This window comes from Micromys minutus (genome assembly GCF_963924665.1).
Source record: "Micromys minutus genome assembly, chromosome: 6".
Lineage (NCBI taxonomy): Eukaryota > Metazoa > Chordata > Mammalia > Rodentia > Muridae > Micromys > Micromys minutus.
Window position 1 is genome coordinate 18,777,915 of NC_137975.1, and position 16,654 is coordinate 18,794,568.

Below are 16,654 nucleotides of genomic sequence, written 5' to 3' on the forward strand. Positions count from 1 at the left end.
AGAGCCTGCAGTCTGACCTGATGCTGCTGGAGACATCATTGGCATTGGTCCCTTCACCTAAAGTGCTGTTTCCTGTGAGCTGGCTGACTTCTTAAGTCAAGGACTACTAGAAAGGAGCAGATATTACCTAAAGGTAGCAATAATGGCTCTTCCTAAAGGCAAGGTCCTATGGTTCCTGATGTTCTTCCTGCCCGCCATGCCTGCTGCCACCTCCCTCATTTTCCCTCTTGTCACCTGACCTCCCAACTGACAGAAACAGCACTGACCCTCAGATGACATGGACTTCTTCAGATTCTTCCACAAGCATGAAAAACATCTCACTGGGGTATCTCCATCCCTCTCTTTCCCTCTTCTTTTGTATTTATCATCTCTTCCCCCTTCTTATCTTATCCTCCCTCCACTTCTTTCTTCTAGCTCCTTCCAACTCCAACTCTTCCTTTCTCCTCCTCTTCTTCTTCTCTCTCCCTCCCTCTCCTCTCTCCCTTCTGTCTTTTCTTCCTCCCTCTCTTTCTTCTTCCTTCTCTCCCAAATTTCTGCTTCTCTTCTCCCTTGTTGACTTAGCCATGCCGGCTCCAGAGCCCACTTTACATGGCCCAGAAGATCCTCGCATAGCCCTAACTATCACAAGGGCTTCCCTCTCTGCTCACAGGGCCAGTGCAATACCACACAAGGACGAGAAAAGAATGACAGCAGTAGTTCCATACCAGGGCACCTCAATGATGTCTGCAAGAATTCTGTCTCAGAATTGGCCTGCTCACACTGGGACACTGACAGGCCTTGGAGCTATTCTACCTCCAGAGATGGCAAGCCTCCGATAAAAGCTTCCCTCACAAAAGCCAATAGCCCTGGAGCTCTGTACAGTGCCAGCTCTGACAGATGGATCCCAGAATTCACCAGACCAAATGATTTTATTTCCCTCAATACAGCCATGTGCAGTGAGCAGTCTGTGAATTAACTGTATTAGGAAATCTCAGGCTGAAGACAACCATTTAAACCAAGGACCGAAAAGGTACCGAAAGACAGAAGACAAGAGAACCTCAGAGGCACCTTTAGGAATGGACAATTATGATCCATTAAGCCTCATTAAGGAGTGGAAATTTATAAAGAGGAAACATCTGGAATGACCTGGAATGTAAGGGAACTAGGAGAAACCTCTGTCGGGGCTTGTAGAAGGCAGCTCAGACCAATGGGACTCTTGGTTAGCAGAGAATTGCAAAACTGGTTCACAGGAAGGAGTCTCCAATCTGTGCATGATCACGTGGAATGATCAAATATAATGCTCTTACACTGGTTCTCAAAATGTTAACTGAAATAAGGTTGAAGATGAGAGATATGAACAAAGCTGGCAGGAAGATCCTGGATACTGGCTAAGCTATGCTAAGGCAGTACAGTCTGTGACCCTGTGGGTGTTCAATACATATTGAGTGATAAATAAATGACAGTAAAGGAAGTGAAGTCAACATAAAACAGCTGAGATAGTGTTAGTATATGTGCATCTGGTACCATTTGTACAGATAAACCAATGGGAACAAAGAATCCTGATGACTTAGCTATGTGATCAGCGCTGCTTTGCACCAGGAAAGAGGAGAGGAAAATCGTAAGGAGGAAGCCGACTGTGGAGGGGATAGAAGGAGGGGGAGACCATGATTTGGGATTTCACAGAGCTTACCTATGGTCTCAGACACTTTGGAAGTATAAACCAAGCACATTGGAGGCTGGATTTTAGGGCTGGGTGGCTTTCCCAATAACCCTTTGCTACAGGGAGAACAGAAATGCCAAACCTTAAATTTAGGACAGTACTCTAAAGTGAAATATAAAAGTCCTTCTCTTTGTGGTAAGAACTTTCTAGCTATAAAAGCAGAAGGGTGACTTCTACACAAATCTGAGAAAGAAGGGATACTGACCAGGTGTTTGCCAAGGACATCAGTCAATCTCAAGTGTCACTCCTCAGGATACTGTCCACCTTCCATTTGAGACAAAATCTCTCATTGACCTGGAACTCACTAATTAGGATAGGCTGGCTGTCCATGAGCCCCAGGATTCTTCCTGTCATTACCCTGCAAGGGGTAGAATTACAAATCTCTGCCACTGTGTTTGGCCCTTTTACATTCTTCAGAATGCAGTGAGTCCCCCGTGCTTTTGTGGTGAGCACTTCACCAACTAGGCCTTCTTCTGATCTGAATACAGCAGTATTCCCTACTATGTGCATCCAGTTAGTACTGTGACAAGTGAACTGCTAGACTGATACAGGTTCAAAATTAGCAGAAACCATGCCTTTCATTTCTTGGTCCTCAGACCAAGGAGCTTTATCCACTAGGTGCTCAATTCCTATGAGAACAGATGACAAACTAAAGAAAGGTCACAGGAGAGGAGAGCCTGGAACCTCACACGTGGCATACAGAGAGCATCGGTAAACAACCCCAGGGAAGGAAAACCTTGAAAATGAGAATGTAGGAGGAACATCCTGAAAACAGGCCTCAGAAGAACACTTTCAATACAAATGGCTGGAAGAACACACTGGAGACCAGCATGAAGGACGGCTATCCAGAGCCTGATGGTCTGAAGGACCTATACCCAGAGAGACTGATCGATATGCTACCTGTTGTTATGGACAAAGAACTGGACAGCCTGCCACAAAAATGATGAGACTACCATAGGAGAATGCAGGAGACTTGGTTTCCATGGAAACACAGAGGCTCTGATAATGCCAGTTACTGAAAGACAGGGAGATACCAGGAAGATGACAAGCAGATCTTAGCACCATAAGGAGACAGGGAGCATGCCAAGCAAACATCTCCACCCATTTGTCCTTATTCCTGTCAAGGGAGCAGGATAATTCCCCACTTCATCAATAACACGGCATCTGTAAATGCTTTCAAAAGATGTCTAGTTTCTATTTTGATTTACTGATCTCAGATATTCCAAGGATGCACAAAAAGACATCAGACACTGACAGGTAGCTCTCATTGCTCTAGCTAAATACAACTGATGACAGAGATCAGAGAATTCAGAGCATCTTCTCTCTGTCCCCAGAAAGAAAGTGGTCCACGGGCAGATGCTCTGGGAAGCACTCAGCAGTCAAACTGCCATACCATTCTCAGGTCACGGATGCCCTAGAGAATTTGACAATACCATAGAATTCCCCCCATAAAATGCACAAATACAGGACAGTGTAAAATGTTTCAGCCATTTCAAAGACTTGGGAGTCAATTGAAGCCAGCTGAACCTACTTGGTGAGCTCCAAGCCAGTAAGAGACTTTCTCTCAAAAAATTAAAATAAATGACACTTAAGAGATGACATTTTAACTGTTCACTAACCTCAACACACACACACACACACACACACACACACACACACACACATACATGAATATGCACACTCACACACACACATGAATATGCACACTCACACACACATGTATGCACACATTCACAGATTCAGGCACACATTCACAGGTACAAGTGCACAATGCACATGCAAACTCAGGGACATGTTTACAGACACACAGAGTGATACACACAAAATGTTCACATGCACATACACACACACACACACACACAGAGAGAGAGAGAGAGAACACACAGTAGGATCATTCCTGCATGAGAATAAGAAGTAGTATGCCATCTTTCCTCTCCAACCATCACCAAGATTAGTAGCATCTCTCCATACCCAGGGTCTCCTGCAAATGTTTCTGGAGCTCATGGACAGACAGCTACTCTGGAACAACCTCAACCCCACATTTTTCACACTAAGAAAGGTCCATGTGTCGGTGCACAAACATGGCTAAGACATGGCCCGTGTGCTCTAAGAAGTTATACTTCAGCTCTGTTAGGAACGATCAGCTCCCAGGGGTAGGTCATGCCTGGAGGCTGAACTTGGTTGCCATAACTGAAGGAGATGGTATGGCACCTAATGAGTAAAAGGCTGATGTTCTACTAAGCATTCCACAGCACACAGGGCACCCATACTGAAAAGAATTGCTGGGTCTACCACGTCAATACCGCCAAGGTTTGAGAACTGGTTCATGTGGCAATCAAGTTAAATCAGGTGAACGAGAACCAATCAGGAAGGACATTTTCTAGGGATAGACATGTTAATAAAGCACTAGAGTATCTTTCTAGCATAACAAAACCCTGCATTCCATCATCCCTATCTAGTATTTAAACTGAGCACACACCTGAAACCACTCAGGACGTGGGAGTAGGAGGGTCAGAAATTCAAGGTTATCCTGGGCTCGCTACAAGATAAGTGTTCTAGTTTCATTCTGAGGCTGTGATAAGACACTCTAACCAAAGGCAATTTGTCAACTTATAGTCTACAACCTATAACTGAAAGAAGTCAGGGTAGGAACTCAAGCAAGAACTTGAGAAACCATGGAAGGAGAAACCATGGTAGACCCATGGAGAAACCATGCTTCTTAGTAGCTAAATCACTATGGCTTATGCTAAGCTAGCTTTCTTACAAAGCCAATGGTACAACCCACAGTGGGCTGAGCCTTCTTGCATCAGTTAGTAATCAAGAAAATCCTCCAGAGACAGGCCCACAAGTCCACGTGAGCTGGGCAACCCTTCAAATGAGACTCCCTTCTCTCTGACTCTCCATTATTTCAAGTGGCTGAGTAAAGCTAACTAGATAGCAAGTTTGAGGCTAGCCTGGCCTGCAGAAAATGTCTCAAAAGAGGAGCGTTTTCATGGGAGTCTTGGAGGTATGGTCATTGTGTCAGTTGGCTGAGAGGAAGGGAAGGAGGAGCCTCCCTCAGAGAAAGCATAAGCCAGATGAAGGGAAAACCCTCCTGAGTGCCAGGCCCCAGTTGCTAGCAGTGAGATAAACAACAGTATTGCACAGTACTCAGACAGGATTGTCAGGCTAGCACGCTGGGGTATCCTGCCATGAAGGTCACCTACGTGTGTGTCCCATCATTCCCACATTACCTCCCTCTGTTCAATAATTTGGAAATGCATGCATATCTTTCTAAAATGGGAGTTGGTTCAAAGAAAAAAAAAAAAAGAAATGTAAAAAACCCCAAGTTCATGAAGCAGCCCTAGCCCTATCTTTCAATACTCATGTCCCCTGTTCCTGATGAACCCCTCCCTCCCAACCCCACTCCTGGTAATTGTTATTGCTGAAACCAAGCCTGCCTCCCTCATCACTGGACACACCTATGGCAGGTGTGGTAGTACACATGGAAGTTTCTAGTTCTGTCAGGACAGCTGGAGGCCTTTCAGGCATGGGCTTGGCATAGACTCTCTGTAGCTGTCACAGAAATTTCTACATCCGAGTTTCAAGGTACACAAAGCCAGGCCCAAAGATGAAGTTTCAGCTCCAACACTCCAAAGTCCTGTGGCCTCAGGGGCTAAGTCACACACAAAGCTGCAGGATTCTCGGTTGTAAAGTAGAGAGAGTTAGAATTCTTACTTTAAAGGGCTGTTGTATTAGCCAAGTATTTCTATATAAAGCTCTGAGAAGACTGTTTGGCATGTATAAACGTCAATAAATCTCAGCTAGTATGACTAGAGGAAAGAAACCATTGTGGTCTAACCTCAATGTGCGATTTGCCAACCAAACACCCAGAGCTGCCAGCTAAGGTAGTTTTGGTGCTAGATGCCATCAGCCTCCACAGCTGACATGCCTGTGTCTGCTGCTTGGAGCCTACTTCCTTTGCTCACTGTCCTCAGAACTGGTTACAGTAAAACTGCAGGTGCTCTGTCCTTCCTGGGTTCTGCTTTAGATCCTTCCAGACTTCTAGCAACTAGTGATCCTGAGTGCATACTCTCAACCCTCCGTATTCTGATCTAGCCTTTGCCCCAGATCCATCCCAGGCACCCAGACAAGCTGCACCGGTGGAGGCTGGGCTCCATGCTACATTTTCAAGGCCTGGTGTACATAAAAGGCAGTAAGACATCCTGCCTCAAAAGAAGCAGAAAATGAGCACCAATCAGCATCAGGGGTTACCTTCCAACCTGCATTTATGCTCTTGTGCACACCCACGCACACACACAACTTTAAAATTCCTCCATACCTAGTCCTCAAATTTGTCATTGTCAGTAAGGGACATAAAGAGTTTTTCTTCTGTCTTTCTTTATCTGCACTGTTTCTTCATTCTATGGTTCCTCCAGCATGAAAAATATTTAAAAGCCACAATTTCTAACTTAACACTTCATGATCTGATGAAGTGAAATAAAAAGGTGCTAAAATTAATAGTGCCTTATTCTTAGGGTTCCTGAGGAGGAGTTTTCTCCTGCAATATCTGAATGACGAAATCACCTATTGGTCTCCTATCTTTCAGAAACTCTGGTCATGATCGTTCCTGCACTGGTGTTTTGAGACGTAAGGACTCCATGTTTCTTTTCCATCCAGTCAGTTTCCCCAAAGGGTGAAATGTTTCCCGCGCTAATGTTTAGTGAAAGATAAGGAACAGGAATAAGAGATGGATGCCTGGTGCTCTCTGCCTGGTGTTATCCTCCTGGTTAACTTTAAGAAAAGCAAGTAACTTTGCTGGGTCTGGGACTCAGAAGATTTACAATGATACAGAGATGGCTCAGTTGCACGCATGGAGTTCTATTGCCAGAATCCAAGTAGGGAGAAACAAAAACACACAAAACAATACACCAGGCTTGTCAGAACAAGCTTGAGATCCCTGTGCTGGGGGTGACAGACACAGGCAGATCCTTGGGACTTGCTGGACAGCCAGTGTAACCTATTTGGTAAATTACAGGCCACCAAGAGGACTTCTCTCAAAAACAGAAGGGATCCAGCAAGATAGCACCTATAGTAAAGGGCTTGGTGACCAAGCAGGACAACCAGAATTTGATCACCAGAACCCTTGCAAAAAGCTGCATCAGGTAGTACATGCTTGTAATCCCAGAGGTAGGGATGCAAAGACAGGTGGATCCCCAGGCTCATAAGAGACCCTGTTACAAAACATGGTAGGTGCCAACACGGTGGCTAAGTGGGTGGCTCACCTTCCACCAAGCCTGATGACCTGAGTGTGTTCCTCAACACGTACATGAGAGAAACAAAGACCTGACTCCAGAAAATTATCCCTTACCTCCACATACATGCCATGGCATGTGAACATGTGTACCATACATAAAATAAATATCTACATACACCCCATTTAACAATAGCCTCTGTAAAATCCTGCTCTCCACATTCTGAATTGATCCAAGGTGCTTTACTAAGGTCCAGAACTATGAAGCAGTGAAAGCTGATAGCACGCTTGCCTTCCTAGGATATTTGCATATTAGTGGAGACTGGAGGCAGAAATAGGCAGCTCTGGAGACCAACCAACCAAGATGCTATTTCTGGAGAAAAAGAACGCCTTTGAACTGTTCCCGTCACACCATATGGCTGCTGCTGTCTCTGCCTAAGCCCAAGTCAGACCCCAATCTTGGCATGTCAACGTTCATGAAGATTTTCTTCTGCAAAAGAGACTGAGACATTGCCGCTTCATTACCAGCTTTCCCAGAAGCTGAGAAGGGAATGAGAATGCACACCTCATTCAGCCTCTTGATGAGCAGATGCCACATGATGGTATAGCTGTAAGTATAGCTGTAGGAATAGCTGTAGGAATAGCTGTAGGTATAGCTGTAGGTATAGCTGTAGGTATAGCTGTAGGTATAGCTGTAGGTATAGCTGTAGGAATAGCTGTAGGAATAGCTGTAGGTATAGCTGTAGGTATAGCTGTAGGTACAGCTGTAGGTACAGCTGTAGGTACAGCTGTAGGTACAGCTGTAGGTATAGCTGTAGGTATAGCCGTAGGTATACTTGTAGCCATAGAGAAGAACACTTAAAATGTCACCCATGTCCTTAGCCTCCAAGAGCATGCTGAGCCCACAGCCAGACTCTGAGTCACATAAAGAACTTGGCAGGAGATCACATACCCTCTTCTCGGACCCAGAGCCCCACTCCTGAGATGCTCCAAGGAGATGGTTCTCAACACGTGGGTCTCAACCCCTTTGGCAAACTTCCATGTCCAAAACTATTTACATTCATGGCAGTAGCAAAATTACATTTATGGAATGGCAATGAACATAACTTTATCGTTGGGGCTCACCACAACATGAGGAGCTGTATTAAAGGGTCTAAGCCTTAGAAAGGTTGAGAAGAGCTGTCTTAAAGGGAAAGGGCCACGATCACAGAAGAAGTAACAAAGACTGTAGATTTAAAGAACAAAGACCTGGACATAGAGCAGAGTTGGGGAGGCACCACTGATAAAGCAGCTCAGTAACTGTGCATGGTGGGAGAGCTGCCCATGAGTGTGCATGTGTGTGCATGTGCATATGTGCAAGTGTAGGTTGGCAGGCCATCTCAGTGTTAGTCCTCAAGTTCCACTGTCCACCTTGATGCTGGAGAGTCACTCACTGTCTGGAACTGACCGAATAAGTGAGGCCAGCCATCCAAAGAGCCTCAGAGGTGGCCTGTCTCTACTTCCCAACACTGCCACCACCGCACCTAGCTTTTTAACATGGGCACCTGGAATAGAACTCGGGGACTATGACCTTAACCCTCAACAAATGTTTAACCAGTCGTGCTCTAGGAGACAGGCTCCAGTCCAGTTGCTAGGAGCACACCACATCCCTGCAACTCACATGCAAGAAGGGACCAAAAGAGATCTATGTTTCATTAATGATCAAATCATGCTAAGCTATTGTCTTCATCTAATTTCTTGCTGTGTTCACATGTATCATGGAACAGAGAAGGTGATTTACATATGTTGGTCCAGAGGCCGTGGGGAAAAAAAGCCAAGTTTCCAAGCTTTGCAGCATTCAAAGCTGTTTCTTTGGGCTAACCAGATGCTCACACTCAAAGGTGATCCCAACTAAGCTGTTAAGAATGGTGCAGGGGAGGGAGGATGGGAGTGGGGGGGGAGTGGAAAACATTTGAAATGCAAATACAGAGAATATCCAATAAAAAGGGAAAAATTAAAGAAAGCAAGGAAGAAAGGAAAGAAGAAAGAAAGGAGGGAAGGGAGAAAGAAAGAAAGAAAGAAAGAAAGAAAGAAAGAAAGAAAGGAAGGAAGGAAGGAAGGAAGGAAGAAAGAAAGAAAGGAAGGAAGGAAGGAAGAAAGAAAGAGAAAGAAAGAAAGAAAGATAGATAGATAGATAGATAGATAGATAGATAGATAGATAGATAGATGATAGATAGATAGATAGAGAGAGAGAGAGAGATACATAGATGTCCACTAGGGTCAACAATATGGTTCAGTTGATAAAAACAAACAAAACCTGAATTTGATCCCGGGAGCTTACCTAAAAAGCTAGATATACTAGTGATCATTTGAAATTCCTGGAATTCTATGGCAAGGTGGGAGTCAAAGGCAGGAGGGCCAGTAGGAAGTTCTAAAGTCAGCTACCCTTGAGAGTACAGCACAGCAGAAAAAACAAGACAGACTTTGCCTCCTCGATTAGGCAGGAGACAAAAACAGCCTTCTGAAAGCCATTCTTCATCTGCACACACATACACATACACACACACACACACACACACACACACACACACACACACACACACACCATCATCATCATCATCATCATCATTATCATCATCATCATCATCATCATCAATCACCATCTGCACACATGCTAAATAACATTTTAAAGGAACTGGAATTAAAAACTCCCAGAAAGAAATGTTATACAGAACGGAACAAATATATAGCCAAGAAGCACTTGGCTACTCTCTTGGCTCTTCAACACTTGATGTTGTATTAAACTTTTGTTCAGTTTAGCTCCACAATGAATTGGATGGTGAAGAGACTACACACAGGCATCCTACACAAATGGAGCAGAGGCACAGTCCCACTTTTGTATAGGCTAATGTCTACCTCAGCCAGACATTAATGTAATTATATGAGATGTTGACAGATTATGACATTTACCTATTAAGACTCTGTACAAATATTTCAATAATTTGCCGGCTTTTGGGTTTGTAAAAAATAAATGAGCTTAAATTCCAAGGGATGTTGCTTAATGGGTAAATGGAATCAGGGTTTTAGGAGCAGATCATTCAGTTAAAAAATAACGGAATTGGAGCCAAAGCACATTCAGTGGTCAGTGAATATTTAGCACTTACCACAAGACTGCTGTCCAGAGAGAGTCTTTTACCAAAGTCCCTTCTCTCCAGCTGTCTCTTCCCCTCCATGGGTGAGTGATGTATTTTCCTTTGCAATTTATAAGAATCCCCCGTCTGTCTCCACGGCCACTGCAAAAAGTGAACACGTTTGTTAACATGCACGCCACGCACACAGTCGTTTAGACATTTCATTTTGAAACTTTCCTACCAGAAAGTAGGGCCAAGAAAGTAGCCAGACCCAAACATTAAGTCTAAAATGAGACTTCTTAACACACAGGACTTCTCTTAGTGACATGCACAAGCCATCTTTTAGAAGGGGCTTTTTTTTCATATAGGTTCTGCTTCCAGAGTCAGGGAATGAACTAGCATGTTAAATCAGCAGACTGTAGCCAAAAACAGATGGTCTGGGTCACGCCACACTTGATCCACACCGCTCTTCTTTCCATCTGCCGGAAGCATTCTATGTCTGTACACTCGGGTGCTGTCTGCAAATCCCATGAGCTCAAACCCACAAAACCATACTCCATAACCAAGAATTACTGAGCATAAGACCCAACAAGGAAAACACAAAACTTGCTCGTTATTGCCAATATTTAATTGTCAAAATGTCATGTAAGGAGCTGGAGAGCTGCTCAGTGGTTCAGAGCACCTACTGCTTTTGTAGAGGATGTGAAGATCATCTCCTAGCACACATAGCTGGTGGCTCACCACCACATGTAACATCAACTCCATGGGATCTGATGTTCTCTTCTGGCATCCTTGGGCAACCATGCTCACATGCAAAGATGCCCACACAGACCGACACAGACACATAATTTTAAAATTAAGCAACATCTTCTTAAATGTCGTTTAAATGTTTTGAGCATTATAAGATCCAATCATTTTTTAGGGAGACAGGGTCAGTGAACTGTGGTTGATGTCATCACAGTCGATGACTATTTTTAGAAGACTCGCTGCTTTTTAACATACAGCTCTTTAGGATCAGCACTGGGGTTGCTTATTCGATGATGGGTAAGAACTTCAAGTAATGAAAGGCCATCATGTGCATTAAGTTCCAGTTTCCACCACCTGTAAAATGGTTGGCGGTAACCCCACCATGCTGCAGTGTCCCTGGACCCACAGTCCAGAGGTGGCACAAGCTTGACTCTGTGCATTTTTTTAAGGATATGAAGTTGAGAGATTTTGAAAGAACAGGAGACAAATTCTAGGAGAGTTAAGGCTAAGAATGAGAAGTGGATATAATCAAAATATATTCTGTGCACATGTGAAATCCTCAACGAATTAATAAAAATTACATTTTTGAAAAGAAGTGGATTTGAGTCTAGGCTTTCTTACCCTTTGGCCATGTGATGTAGTCTCTCTGAAAGTCTCCTTTTCATCTTTTCTCAACTGCTGAAGTTTAACTACATCAACGGAACAATGTGTGTGGGAATATTATAACTTAATATATTATAATTATCCACAGGTAACCTTAACTATTCCTGAAAATAATTCAGTACACTTTTGGTGATTCAAAAATTTCTGCTGAAAATATAGAAATTCTGTGTTATCCTCCAAAACATGATAACGAAGTAGGGCCATTACAGAAGGGCAACAAAATGTTACACCAATTAATGTTTTGTTTGCTTATTTTTGACAGTTTTACCCACATATATAGTTAATTGTGGTAATTTTCTCCTCTCTTCCTGTCTCAATCTTTCCCTCTCCCACTGGACTTCTTCTTCTTTGCAACAAGTCCCCTACCTTCTGTGTGTGTGTGCAAGTATGTATACGCATGTGTGTGCATGTATATGTGCATGTGTGTATATGTGTTTGTGGATACATGTGTATGTGGATACATGTGGGTGTGCATTGTATGCTTGTGTGTGTGTGTGTGTGTGTGTGTGTGTGTGTGTGTGTGTGCATGTGCGTGTGCGTGTGTGTAACTTACTGAGTTGCTTTCATGATTCAGTGTAGTCATCTACCAGAGTATGGGCAACTTATCAGTGCCTATACCACTGAGGAAAACATCACCTCCTATGCTAGCAACAAATAATTTCCAATAGCTCCTCAGGAAGGAGTAGGCCACATGAGCCCTTCACTGTCCATGGTGAAGCACTGAGGGGCCCAATTTCATGCAGGCACAGGCACAGAACTGAAAAGAATGTGCGCTACCACTCTCAATTGCAGGAAGTCGAGCCTGGATCAAACATACTTGACCTCACAGCCACTGTGGCCTCTTGCTTCTGATTCCCTCCATCACAAGGGCTGACACAGATGGGCTCTTGACCCAAAGCTTGTCCACTCTAGCAAATGAACAGACCTGCTTGCTAGCCTTGAAGTCTTCCTCCACTGTATCATTCCAGCTCTCCCATTTGTGAACAGCAACCTTAGGATATCATTAGCATACTGGAAAACTTGCATCTGTCTACCTCGAATTAATTAGAAAAAGCATCTACATGATGGTTGACTCCAGTGGTCAACGTCAGACAACCTAGAATCATCTAGAAAGAGAGTCTCAATAAGGGGCAGTTTGCCATTGGATTCGAATATGAGCATTCTGTGGTGGGTTTTCTTCATTATGTTCATTGGTATGGAATTATCGAGACCAGTGGGCACGACAGCATTCTCTAGGTAGGTGGCCCTGAACTGTGTAAAAGCAAGTAAGTAAAGCTGTGTGCACAAGCAAGCATGCATGCATTCATTCTCTTGCCTCTTGGCCAGTGACATGGCCAGCCAGCTCAGACTCTACCTGCAGTGATATACTGTACCCTGGAAAGGTAAACTCAAACAAGCCCTATGCACTGTAGGTACTTATTCTCTCTCGAAACACCACTGAAAGTAAAACAGCTTATATCCTGTCAACAGAGCTTTACAGTCCCCCAAAACCCTTAGTTGAATTCTGACCAGCCTGTTTTTATTGTAACTCTCACTCCATTCTGCTTGACCCACCCCTACCCCTGCAATGGTGCTGAGACTGTCTTACTTCTAACAGAAGATCTCCACAATGGATCCGTGTGGCGAGGATTCCCTTTCTCTCCTGATATTCATAGAAAATTCATCACCTTTAATACCCAAGATAGTCCCTTACACATAGTATGTTCTACGTGTGTGTGTTTGTCAAGGCATATAATAGTAAAAAAAAAAAAAAAAAAACCAGAAGCTAGGCAGTGTTTCATGTAGGATGTTAGATAATCAGTTCAACCACAATACGGGCAAGAATTTCTCACCTGACACTGCCTGGGAACCTGCCTCCCATACCTTTACCTTGCCATGTGGCAGGGCCCTCCTTGCCTTACTGACTACGACCACTGCAGTCACTAGGACTAGCTTTTATAAGAACAGCTATCGTGAAGACAGACTGTTGGGAATGCCAACTTCCATTTATCAAACCCATGCGTTCCTAATATTTAATTCCCCAAATCACAGCAGGCTATCACATCACGAGGAGTATGGTTATTCTGAGTGCCTACTCTATAGAGTTCCCAGTGCTGAGATGTTGAAGATACAGGTATGTATAAGGACTAAGCCAAGGCTGGGAGATGGTTCTTCTGGTAAAGTGCTGGCATGCAGTGAATTCCTCAGTCACATTCCCCAAAAACGATACAAACACATAAGACCAATACTTTACCAAAATGCTAAGGATGCTCTGGGTCTCACTGGCCAACAAGTCTTTCTGGATCTATAAGTTCTAGATTCAGTGAGTGATTCTGTCTCAAAAAATAAGGTAAGAAATGATACATAAAGTCCCTGGGCACTGTAACTCTGGCCTCTTTACACAAATGTACTTTGAGCGTGCACACACGCACACACTCGCACACACACACACACACACACACACACACACACACACACACACAACCTCCATGAAACTTACCTTTAATAGAACATATAGATGATGAACAGGCAGACAAAGAAATAATCTAAAACACTGGTAGGTGATGGTGATAGGAAATAATTCCAGTGGGTGACACCACCTCAAGTCACATATGCCAACACCAAGCCTTTTAGTATACAGGAGAGTAAGAGGCAGCTATGCACGATGATGCAGAGCATCACTCCAAGCAGGGTGACATGAGAAGGGACAGAACAAAAGAGTTGTGTTCTTGGAGGAAGACTCTTTTTCTTGAGAATCAAAGTAGCTATAAAGGGGGTGTACAAAAAATGCTGAGGCACAGCCACCAACTGTAAGCCTTCCGTACAAACGGTACAGTGGGTTTCGATCTCTACTTCTTACTAGCTAATAACTCAACAAATCCTTTGATATATTTAGTTCTTAATGGGCTGATCTCCAAAACACAATTAATAAGGAAATATCCATTAATGAGGCAACTCACTTAAAGAAATATTTTCCAGTGACTGGCACACAGTAACTAGTCGTCATAATTGGATAGTAGGATACTGACCATCTGGCTAGCATTCAGGATACATTTGGAAAACACTCTAGGTGATGGCTTTTAGGTTTCACTACTGCATAAGTATGTCCCCAGGGAGAACGAGAATCCTTATAAAATTCCTCTAATAGCCTGGCTTGCCTACCTGCTTGGTTTGCTTAATTCTTTCACATATATTAAGCTGCCAATCATGTAATGTAATGGTAGAAATGACATCCAAATTACTTAGCAGCAACATTATACAAGCACTGAAAAATGTTAACATTTCAGAACAATAAGGGTCAACCACTACAATAAGCAATATGGCACCAGAAGGAAGCCCTGGCTGCTTACCTGCCTCAGTGGAAGTGCCATCCCCACACCATAAGTGTGAATGTTTACTAGTGGGGACTGGGGGACACCTCAGTTAGTAAAGTTCTTGACATGCAAGCATGAAAACCCTAATCTGAATCAACAGTCAGGAGTTGCTAACACACCTGTGATCCAAGAGCTGGAGGGGCAAAGACAGGAGCATCTCTGGAGTTCACTGGCCAGGCAGCCTAGTGAAACGGATGAGCTACAAGTTCAGTGAGAGAGCCTGTCTCAAGACAAAAGTGAAGAAACACAGTGGAAGACACTAGGCATTGACCTCAGGTCTTCACACACAGAGAGATGCATAGATAGATGCCTACAAACGTGCACATACAGTACAAACACACATACACACACACAAGCTAACCCTGAGAAAATGATTACGGGAAAGTGAAGAGTAAAGTCATCCCAACAGGTCAAAGACAGCCCGCATGGATGAATGAATGGATGGATGAATGAATGAATGAATGAATGAATGCATGCATGCATGCATGCACACATGATTGTGTACATTATAATGGAAGCATTCAGGAAATAAGAGACAGGATAATCAGAAGGAGGGAACTGAGATAGGAGAGAGGCAGGAAAGGAAAGAAAAAAGGAGAGGAAAAGGAGAGAAGAAGGGAGAGAGGGAGGGAGGAAGGCAAAGAAAAAGAGAGGGAAGAAAAGAGGCACTCACATATGTTCAAATATCTAGGAGGCCTAAAATCTAAGAGGAAATCTGCAAATTGACTAGTCAAATGCAATATAAAAATGACAGTGCATTAACGAACACGTGGTTTTTACTAGGAGGGTTGCCCCTGGGTGTGGCAACCTCGGATAACTTGCCTAATTGACAGTCCGGTGGTGTGGCCAGTGGTTGTCTAGACATGGAGCACAGCTGCATCTTTACAGTGTCCAAACAGACAAGAGCAGTAGGGGCATCCGCCCACCGTCTGCTCCCTCTGTCCCAGGCTTCCTTTTAAAGGCTGCCCCTCCTTCATGTACTGCGCAAAGTAAACTTCTTACCCAGAATGTCTCTGCACTGCATATGAATTCCTCAGAAGAAAACCAGAAGAGAAATAAAACACATAATAAATAAATAAATAAATAAATAATAAATAAATAAATAAATAAATGTTAATGAGAATAAATACAGACGGCATGCACATAGCCCCCATGAATTAAAAGAATCCTGAGATCTGACTGGGGGGTAATTTGCTGCAGTGTGTCATCTGCTAATGTTAATGAGTTAGTTAAATTAGAAAAATCCCAATTGCCAAAAGCAAAAAGCATTCAACCACACAGGATGCCAGGGCAGGGGTATGGACCATACTATCAAAGGCATTCTGCTCTGCTGATTTGTGTTGTGTTTTGTTGTTGGTTCGGGCTGGCTGTGGAGAGCTACACTTAAAAAGCCATCCAATTTCTGGAGAGTATTTTCCATCTGGGGCCAGTTGGGGAAAGCACAGGCTAAGCGCCGCAAAGCCAGCTGAGAGACAACACAACTCGTTAGGGAGACAGTTTATGAGAAGAAATGCTGTCTGAAAATCCAGCAAAGATTTGACTGCACCGTGCCTGCACACTGCGGCAGCCATTATTTTTCATTAAATGTCTTTGAACACAAGTGAAAACCCAGAAGGACTCGGAAAATGGACAGCATCAGATAAATTGGAAGTCAATCCATTTTTGCAGAGGTTTTAGCTGGTAGTTAAAATCTTGCCAATTACTGAGAGTGTTTCTTTGCATTCAAAGAGGTTATTTAGTCTATTTTATTCTAGAATAACCTCCCTCCACACACTCCACAACCCCACCTAACCTTGAAGTGAGTAAAAGCATGCTAAAAGCCAAGGAAATCAAGATTATGCATCAAACC

At 43.6% G+C, this 16,654-nt stretch overlaps 1 protein-coding gene across 1 annotated transcript in view; it reads right to left on the bottom strand.

The window, feature by feature from the left end:
- The window catches only part of NCKAP5 (NCK associated protein 5), a gene marked incomplete at both ends in the record, with an annotated part of 755,695 nt that extends 745,551 nt beyond the window's left edge, over positions 1-10,144 (bottom strand). Inside the window, one exon of the mRNA XM_080918408.1 lies at positions 10,076-10,144. Coding sequence (XP_080774534.1) covers positions 10,076-10,144 — 69 coding nt within the window. The remainder of the gene's footprint in view (positions 1-10,075) is intronic.
- Between the last annotated feature and the right edge of the window lie 6,510 nt (positions 10,145-16,654).